General features: G+C 53.4%; 1 protein-coding gene across 1 annotated transcript in view; it reads right to left on the bottom strand.

Annotated features, from left to right (window-relative positions):
- The window catches only part of LOC142251668 (calmodulin-regulated spectrin-associated protein 1-like), a 94,652-nt gene that overhangs the window by 50,661 nt on the left and 33,348 nt on the right, over positions 1-10,643 (bottom strand). Inside the window, 2 exon segments of the mRNA XM_075324677.1 lie at positions 5,678-5,758; positions 5,886-6,047. Of these exon segments, the coding sequence (XP_075180792.1) occupies positions 5,678-5,758; positions 5,886-6,047 (243 nt within the window).

Genomic DNA, 10,643 nt, shown 5'->3' on the forward strand with positions numbered 1-10,643 from the left:
GTGCCGTGACGCCATCAGGACGACGTCCGGCATCCCCCAGCGGCGACAGATCTCCTGAAACACGTCCGGGTGAAGGGACCATTCCCCTGCGTCCATGCCCTGGCGACTGAGAAAGTCTGCTTCCCAGTTTTCCACGCCTGGGATGTGAACTGCGGATATGGTGGATGCTGTGTTTTCCACCCACGTCAGAATCCGCCGGACTTCTTGAAAGGCTTAGCGAGCCACTGTTGGAAGGCTCGCGGAGCAAGATAGACTGCTCTGATTTCCAGAACATTGATCTGAAGGGTGGACGCTCTCTGAGTCCACGTACCCTGAGCCCTGTGGTGAAGAAACACTGCTCCCCACCCTGATAGGCTCGCATCTGTCGTGACCACCGCCCAGGATGGGGGTAGGAACGACTTTCCTTTTGACAATGAGGTGGGAAGAAGCCACCATCGGAGAGAGTCCTTGGTTGCCTGAGAGAGGGAGACATCCCTGTCGAGGGACGTCGACTTCCCGTCCCATTGGCGGAGAATGTCCCATTGTAGAGGGGGCAGATGAAACTGCGCGAAAGGGACTGCTTCCATTGCTGCCACCATCTTCCCTAGGAAATGCATGAGGCGCCTCAAGGAGTGGGACTGGTTCTGCAGGAGAGATTGCACCCCTGTCTGCAGAGAGCACTGCTTGTCCAGTGGAAGCTTCACTATCGCTGAGAGAGTATGAAACTCCATGCCAAGATATGTTAGTGATTGGGTCGGGATTAGATTTGACTTTGAAAAGTTGATAATCCACCCGAAACTCTGGAGAGTCTTCAGTGCCACGTTCAGGCTGTGTTGGCATGCCTCTTGAGAGGGTGCCTTTATAAGTAGATCGTCCAAATACGGGATCACGGAGTGACCCTGTGAGTGCAGGACAGCTACTACTGCTGCCATGACCTTGGTGAAGACCCGAGGGGCTGTTGCCAGCCCGAAAGGTAACGCTACGAACTGCAGGTGTTCGCTTCCTATAACGAAGCGTAGAAAACGCTGATGCTCTGGCGCAATCGGCACATGAAGATAAGCATCTTTGATGTCTATTGATGCTAAGAAATCTCCTTGAGACATTGAGGCGATGACGGAGCGTAGAGATTCCATCCGGAACCTCCTGGTTTTTACGTGTTTGTTGAGCAACTTTAGATCCAGGACGGGCCGAAAGGACCCGTCCTTCTTTGGCACCACAAACAGATTGGAGTAAAAACCGTGACCTTGTTCCTGAAGAGGAACGGAAGTCACCACTCCTTCCGCCTTTAGAGCGGCCACCGCCTGCAGCAGAACATCGGCTCGGTCGGGCGGTGGGGAAGTTCTGAAGAAACGAGTTGGAGTGCGAGAGCTGAACTCTATCCTGTACCCGTGAAACAGAATGTCCGTCACCCAACGGTCTTTGACCTGTGACAGCCAAATGCCGCCAAAGCGGGAGAGCCTGCCACCGACCGAGGATGCGGAGAGAGGAGGCTGAAAGTCATGAGGAAGCCGTCTTGGTAACGGTTCTTCCTGCTGTCTTTTTTGGGCGTGACTGAGTCCGCCAAGAATCTGAGCCTCTCTGATCCTTTTGAGTCCTTTTGGACGAGGAGAATTGGGACCTGCCTGAGCCTCGAAAGGACCGAAAACCAGACTGACCCCTCCTTTGTTGGGGTTTGTTTTGTCTGGGCTGAGGTAAGGATGAATCCTTACCCTTGGAGTGTTTAATGTTTCATCCAAACGCTCCCCAAACAATCGGTCACGAGAAAAAGGCAAACTGGTTAAGCACTTCTTGGAAGCAGAATCTGCTTTCCATTCTCTCAACCACAGGGCTCTGCGCAAAACCACGGAGTTGGCTGACGCCACCGCCGTACGGCTCGTAGAGTCCAGGACAGCATTAATCGCGTAAGACGCGAATGCAGACATTTGAGAGGTCAATGGTGCCACCTGCGGGGCAGATGTACGTGTGACCGAGTCGACTTGTATAAGCCCAGCTGAAATAGCTTGGAGTGCCCATACGGCTGCAAAAGCTGGCGCCAACGACGCTCCAATAGCTTCATAGATGGATTTCAGCCAGAGCTCCATCTGCCTGTCAGTGGCATCTTTAAGTGCCGCTCCATCTTCTACTGCAACTAAGGATCTAGCCGCAAGCCTGGAGATTGGAGGGTCCACCTTGGGACACTGGGTCCAACCCTTGACCACGTCCGGGGGAAAAGGATAGCGTGTATCTTTAAGCCGTTTAGAAAACCGCTTCTCAGGATAAGCGTGGTGTTTCTGGATTGCATCTCTAAAGTCAGAGTGGTCCAGAAAAGTGCTTAATTTACGCTTGGGATATCTGAAATGGAATTTCTCCTGCTGTGAAGCTGCCTCCTCCGCAGGAAGAGCTGGCGGGGAAATATCTAACATCCTATTGATGGACGCTATAAGATCATTCACTATGGCGTCACCATCCGGTGTATCCAGATTGAGAGCGGTCCCAGGATCAGAATCTTGATCAGTTACATCCGCCTCATCACCCATAGATCCGTCCCGCTGGGACCCTGACCAGTGAGATGAAGTTGAGGGCCCCTCATAACGAGCCCGCTTAGGTTGTCTGGGACTGTTGTCTGAGTCAGAATCGTCACCCTGGGGTGCATGTGACACCCCCGGAGCTTGGAAGTGTTCCAGCTGAGGGGGACCAGGGCGCAATGATGCCACAGTGTCCATGGTCTGAGTTACTGGTCTAGACTGCAATGTTTCAAGAACCTTTGACATGGTCATAGACAATCTGTCAGCAAAAGCTGCAAACTCTGTTCCTGTCACCTGGACAGCATTCACAGGTGGTACACTCTGGGTCACGTCCAGCAGAGGCCCCGGCTGTGCAAGTTGCACAGGGGCCGAGCACTGCACACAATGGGGGTCAGTGGAACCTGCCGGTAGAGCAGCCCCACATGCGGTACAGGCAGCATATAATGTCTGTGCCTTGGCACCCTTGCGTTTTGCGGACGACATGCTGTTGCCTCCTTGTAATCTAGGAGGGGGTATAGCCGAGAATCACCAGCGACCGTACAGTACAAAGTATTTGCAAACACAAAATACTCAGTATACAAATGGCACAAGTGGGGGAGAGCCCTTGAGGCTGCTTACCGCCCGCTGAACAGCGGGTATGAGGCCGTAGAATCCCGTGTCTGGGTCTCCCCGTCTCCCCTCTGCAGCTCAGCGTGCAGGCAGGAATGGCTGCCGGCGTCCTGTGAAGAGGGGCGGACCGTGGGCGTGCCACAAACAAAGAGCGGGAAACTGCGTCCTACTGTGCCTGGTGTGAGGGCTGGAGTATGTAAAAACGACTCCAGCCCTCAGCGCTGATGCTCTGTACAGCGTCCCGCCCTCCTCCTGACTGGCAGGTGCGGAAGCGGGAACGAGACGAACTAGGCCGCAAAAAGCCGGGGACTGTAGTAATAAGCGCGGCCGTGATATATGCACGGCCAGCGCGGAAGTCCCCGGCGCACCACAAGTCCCAGCCGCGTCGCAGTCCCAGCGGCCGGCGCGACCGTTCTCACTGAGTCTACCCACTCAGCTAAGCTGAAGTGAGGAAATGGCACAAGCGCAGCAGCGCTGTTGTCCCCGGCGCACTAACACACCCAGCAATGCTGCGGTGTGCGCGCGTATGCACGGGGACACAGAGTACCTTGATGTAGCAGGGCCTGTCCCTGACGATACTCAGCTCCATATCCAGCGGCTTCTCCAGGGGCTGCGGATGGAGCACGGTCTCAGTGCCTGGAGACCGGTAAAGTCCCACTTCGCCCAGAGCCCTAATGGGGATGGGGAAGGAATCAGCATGTGGGCTCCAGCCTCCGTACCCGCAATGGGTACCTCAACCTTAACAAGCACCACCGACAGAAAGTGGGGTGAGAAGGGAGCATGCTGGGGGCCCTGTATGGGCCCTCTTTTCTTCCATCCGACATAGTCAGCAGCTGCTGCTGACTAAACAGTGGAGCTATGCGTGCGTGTCTGACCTCCTTCGCACAAAGCAAAAACTGAGGGACCCGTGCTCCCACGGGGGGGTGTATAGCCAGAAGGGGAGGGGCCTTACACTTTTAAGTGTAGTACTTTGTGCGGCCTCCGGAGGCAGTAGCTATACACCCAATTGTCTGGGTCTCCCAATTAGGAGCGAAAAAGAAATGGAAGACATACAAGACCACTGATAATCTCCCTCCTTGGGGTCAAAATGATCACAAGAATGGTGAGCAAAAATCCCGGAACCACATGGGGGGGGACCTGGTGAATAACCTGCATAGAGCTGGGACCACCGTAACAAAGGCTACAATCAGTAACACACTACGCTGCCAGGGACTCAGATCATGCAGTGCCAGACATGTCCCCCTGCTTAAGCCAGTACATGTCCAGGCCCATATGAAGTTTGCTAGAGAGCATTTAGATTATCCAGAAGAGTATTGGGAGAATGTCATATGTTCTTGTGAAACCAAAGTAGAACTGTTTTGTAGAAACACAACTCATCGTGTTTGGAGGAGACAGAATGCAAAGTTGCATCCAAAGAACACCATACCTACTGTGAAGCATGGGGGTGGCAACATCATACTTTGGGGCTGTTTCTCTGCAAAGTGACCAGGAAGACTGACCCATGTACATGAAAGAATGAATGAGGTCATGTATTGTGAGATTTTGAGTGTAAACCTCCTTCCATCAGCAAGGGCATCGAAGATGAAATGTGGATGGGTCTTTCAGCGTGATAATGATTTCAAGCACACTGCCAGGGCAATGAAGAAGTGGCTTCATAAAAAGCATATGAAGGTCATGGAGTGGCCTAGCCAGTCTCCAGACCTCAACCCCATAGAAAACCTTTGGAGGGAGTTGAAAGTCCGTGTTGCCCAGTGACAGGCCCATAACATCACTTGTCTAAAGGAGATCTGCATGGAGGAACGAGCCAACATATCACCAACAGTGTGTGCCAACCTCATGAAGACAGAAAACATCTCACCTTTGTCATTGCCAACAATGGATATAACAAAATATTGAGATGAACTTTTGTTCTTGATCAAATACTTATTTTCCACCAGAATTTGCAAACAAAAAAATCAGAGGCGGTGATTTTCTGGATTTTCTCTTTTTGTGTCTCATAGTTGTGGTCACCTCTGATGTCACTTACAGGCAAATCTCATCTTTATAAGGGGGAGAACGTGCACAATTGGGGGCCGGAAATACTTTTTCCCGCTGTATACGTGACACCAGTCCATAGGATTATTCTTTGTCTACAGTATCTGAATCGTCCACTAGGGGGCAGCTGTGTTACCCAAGAACAGACTGACAGCGTGAGAACTTTCCTTTATCAATAGAGTTGAAGGAAAAGGTTGCTGGCGGTTGCTCCGGCGTCCACGCTGGCGGCTGCTCCGGCGTCCACGCTGGCGGCTGCTCCGGCGTCCACGCTGGCGGCTGCTCCGGCGTCCACGCTGGCGGCTGCTCCGGCGTCCACGCTGGCGGCTGCTCCGGCGTCCACGCTGGCGGTTGGTCAGCCGCACACAAGTACCGCCATCCTGGCATTACTAGGCCTGATGGCGCGGCGGGGGCTTGGTAATCACAAGAGGCGCCAAGAGGTTTAGATTGCCGCAATAGAGGACCAACGTGGACGCCGGAGCAGGGTCCCCCAAAGCTTTTCACTCATTTCTATTGATCAGCTTTACCCATGTGGGTGTAATGAGCGTTAATACCTTTTGATGACTCGGGCTCTCGATGATTTGCTGTCTGACCCGATGCTCCTTCTCCAGAATCTCCCGCATTTTCATGTTCACCTGCAAAGTAATACAATGAATATATGGATCGTTAGGACGAAACACGATGACAGCGGCCGCCCCCCACAGAGTGATCACAGAGTGACCCCTATATATCATCATGGCTCCGCACATTACCGCGCTCTACCTTATTGATCCAGAAGACCATGGCGTCCTCCAGATCGTACGGCAGCTCTTTAGAGGCACTGAACGTAGAGAAACGCTTCACACTGGACACCACCTTCTCGATGCTCATCATCTCCACCGTATACGCCATCATCAGCGCATCAATCATCGACATGTGCGCGCTCTGCGGAAACAATACAAGAACATGACAGGGGTTATATGCCCTGTGCTGGAGACATACACACTGAAGAAACGGATGCCACCAACAAAAAGATTGTCCATTCTCATCCGTCCGTTCATCCCCATCCATCCGTCCCCTCCCCATCCATCCATTATCCATCCCTCCATCCATCCATTATCCATCCCTCCATCCATCCATTATCCATCCCTCCATCCATCCTCTCTGCATCCATCTCCTCTCCATCCATCCATCCCTTCATCCATCCATCCTCTCTCCATCCATCTCCTCTCCATCCATCCCTTCATCCATCCGTCCCCTCCCCATCCATCCATTATCCATCCTTCCATCCATTATCCATCCATCCTCTCTCCATCCATCCATCCTCTTTCCATCCCTCCTCTCTCCATCCCTCCATCCATCCATTATCCATCCATCCCCTCCCCATCCATCCATCCGTCCCCTCCCCATCCATCCATCCGTCCCCTCCCCATCCATCCATCCCCTCCCCATGCATCCCCTTCCCCATCCATCCATCCATCCATCCATCCATCCCCTCCCCATCCATCCATCCATCCCCTCCCCATGCATCCCCTCCCCATCCATCCATGCCCTCCCTCCCCATCCATCCATCCCCTCCCAATCCATCCATCCATCCCCTCCCCCCCATCCATCCATCCCCTCCCTCCCCATCCATCCATCCCCTCCCCATCCATCCATCCCCTCCCCCCCATCCATCCCCTCCCTCCCCATCCATCCATCCCCTCCCCATCCATCCATCCCCTCCCCATCCATCCATCCCCTCCCCATCCATCCATGCCCTCCCCCCCATCCATCCATCCCCTCCCCCCCCATCCATCCATCCCCTCCCCCCCCATCCATCCATCCCCTCCCCCCCATCCATCCATCCCCTCCCCCCCATCCATCCATCCCCTCCCCTCCCCATCCATCCATCCCCTCCCCCCCATCCATCCATCCCCTCCCCCCCATCCATCCATCCCCTCCCCTCCCCATCCATCCATCCCCTCCCCTCCCCATCCATCCCCTCCCCCCCATCCATCCCTCCCCTCCCCATCCATCCCTCCCCTCCCCATCCGTCGCCTCCCCATCCATCCATCCCCTCCCCATCCATCCATCCATCCATCCCCTCCCCATCCATCCATCCATCCATCCCCTCCCCATCCATCCATCCATCCATCCGTCGCCTCCCCATCCATCCATCCATCCATCCCCTCCCCATCCATCCCCTCTTCATCCATCCATCCCCTCTTCATCCATCCATCCCCTCCCCATCCATCCCCTCCCCATCCATCCATCCCCTCCCCATCCATCCATCCCCTCCCCCCATCCATCCCTCCCCTCCCCATCCATCCATCCCTCCCCTCCCCATCCATCCATCCCTCCCCTCCATCCATCCATCCCTCCCCTCCCCATCCATCCATCCCTCCCCTCCCCATCCATCCATCCATCCATCCCCTCCCCATCCATCCATCCCCTCCCCATCCATCCATCCCCTCCCCATCCATCCATCCCCTCCCCATCCATCCATCCATCCCCTCCCCATCCATCCATCCATCCCCTCCCCATCCATCCATCCATCCCCTCCCCATCCATCCATCCATCCCCTCCCCATCCATCCATCCATCCCCTCCCCATCCATCCATCCATCCCCTCCCCATCCATCCATCCATCCCCTCCCCATCCATCCATCCATCCCCTCCCCATCCATCCATCCATCCCCTCCCCATCCATCCATCCATCCCCTCCCCATCCATCCATCCCCTCCCCCCATCCATCCATCCCCTCCCCCCATCCATCCATCCCCTCCCCCCATCCATCCATCCCCCCATCCATCCATCCCCTCCCCCCATCCATCCATCCCCTCCCCCCATCCATCCATCCCCTCCCCCCATCCATCCATCCCCTCCCCCCATCCATCCCATCCATCCATCCCCTCCCCCCATCCATCCATCCCTCCCCTCCCCATCCATCCCTCCCCTCCCCATCCATCCCTCCCCTCCCCATCCATCCCCTCCCCATCCATCCATCCCCTCCCCATCCATCCATCCCCTCCCCCCATCCATCCCTCCCCTCCCCATCCATCCATCCCTCCCCTCCCCATCCATCCATCCCTCCCCTCCCCATCCATCCATCCCTCCCCTCCATCCATCCATCCCTCCCCTCCCCATCCATCCATCCCTCCCCTCCCCATCCATCCATCCATCCATCCCCTCCCCATCCATCCATCCCCTCCCCATCCATCCCTCCCCTCCCCATCCATCCATCCCTCCCCCCATCCATCCATCCCTCCCCTCCCCATCCATCCATCCCCTCCCCCCATCCATCCCCTCCCCCCATCCATCTATCCCTCCCCTCCCCATCCATCCATCCATCCTCTCTCCATCCATCCATCCATCCATCCATCCCTCCCCTCCCCATCCATCCATCTAGGGGGGACCCATTACTGCAAGAGGAGCGCCTCATCTATCCCAGAACAGGAGTCCCCCAGCCGCCCTTCCTGACGATATTGGAGGACCAAAATCTATTACACGATCCCGTCATGTCTTGTGAATCCGCCATGACATTAACTTCTTACCCAGCACTTCAAGCCACATATTAAGCCCTTCACGACCGAGGACGTAACGGTATGTCTTAAATCTTGAAGGGGTAATCACCTCTGGCTGTGGTGAGCTGGTGGCGATCTCTTCACAGGTCAGCTGATTTGTACAGCCGACATGTGTGCCTCGCAGGTGCAGGTGGATCCACGATCTGCCGGCGCCTCTTAACCCTTTTAAATCGCACTGTCAAAATATGAGCGCAATTTAAATGCCCGCAGCGGGTAACGAGAAGTTACCCACCCATCAGAAGCCCTGTGACGAGATCAAGGGGAGCAGATTGTTGCCATGGTAGTACAGGGCCATGTGATGACTCCTGTCGCGATCATGACTCACTTCCTGTTACAGCCGGCAGAGCGCTGCCTGTGGAGAGCAGCATTTCTGCTGATCTGAGCTGTGCCGCTATGATCAGGAGAAATAAACAAAAAAAAAAAAAAAATCAGACTGCTGATCCTTGTTGCTCTCCTAGGGGGACTAGTAAAATAAAATAAAATAAAAAAAAAAAAAATTTTTTAAAAAATTTAAAAAAGACCCTAAAAGTTCAGTCACCCTCTGTTTGCACCATTGAAAATTAGAGGGTTAAAAAAAAAAAAAAAAAAAATATACACACATTTGGTATCGCCGTGTTCAGAAACGCCCGATCAAAATATAAAATCAATTCATCTGATCGGTAAACGGTGTGGCGGTAAAAAAATTCCAACCGCCAAAATTACGTTTAATTTTGAGAAAAATGCAATAACAGGTGATCAAAACGTAGCATCTGCGCAAAAATGGTGCCATTAAAAACATCAGCTCGAGTCGCACAAAATAAGCCATCACTGAGCCCCAGATCCCGAAAAATGAGAATACTACGGGTCGCGAAAAAGTGCGCAAAAAGTGTGCCACTTTTTTTGGACAAACGTCTGAATTTTTTTTTGTTAACCCCTTAGATAAAAGTAAACCTACACATGTTTGGTGTCTATGAACTCGCACCGTCCAGCGGCATCACACCCACACATCAGTTTTACCATATAGTGAGCACGGTGAATAAAATATCCCAAAAACAATCATGCAAATCGCATTTTTTTTTTTTTTTTCATTTTCCTGCATTTTTAATTTTTTTTTTTTGCACTATATAGTAAAACTTATAGTTTAAAAGTACAACTCATCCTGCAAAAAAAAAAAAAAAAACAAAAAACCCAGGCCCTCGTAACGGCAAAATTGACGGAAAAAAAAAAAAAAAAAAAGTTACGGCTCTTAGAAGAAGGGGAGCAAAAAACGATGGAAAATCTCCCGAGGGTGAAGGGGTTAAATGAGGGGTTTCCACTTTCAGGAAAGTGGACTCCAAACACTGCAAGATGACAGAGCAGGTGCCCTCTCTGCGCACCACCACCGCTGTAGCTAATCACTCAAGCCAAGGTAGACAATACCAGTCTTGAGCTGAGTGATTGGCTGCAGCGGTGATGTGCTATGTTGATGAGACATCAAAAACACTAAGGCCCGAGTGGCGGATGGGAGGCGGAGCTGGACCCGCGGAGGAAGAGTATCTGTTCTGTTTGGTATTTGGAATATGAAAGTGTTACTAAGTGGAAAATCCCTTTAAATCCAAACACTACAAAAGGAAGCTGAGGTGAGACGCATGAAATCTGGTGCTATGTGAAAAGGCGGCAAGTCATACGCAGATTCGGCATACGGCAGACTCCTACCCCGCACATACAGCCGAAATATCTACAGCAGCCATACAGGGGTGCATCACACGGGCACCGGCCCGGATCAGAGAAGGAGCTGAAGGTGAACACTTCACAGGGACAAGAGGCGGCACCCGGCATCGGGATGTGGCAATACGTGATCCGGCATCTTCAGGGCAGGACACCACCACCCTGCACATACACCCACAGGTCAGAAGCCAGGCAGGACGGGAGACATGTATAGAAAGCGGAGGAACTGGTTCAGTGGTTCCATGGAAAGCGGAGGAGCACTTAAGGGGGTTTAGACGGTATCCTCACTC

Source organism: Anomaloglossus baeobatrachus, chromosome 9 (assembly GCF_048569485.1).
Source record: "Anomaloglossus baeobatrachus isolate aAnoBae1 chromosome 9, aAnoBae1.hap1, whole genome shotgun sequence".
NCBI classification, from domain to species: domain Eukaryota; kingdom Metazoa; phylum Chordata; class Amphibia; order Anura; family Aromobatidae; genus Anomaloglossus; species Anomaloglossus baeobatrachus.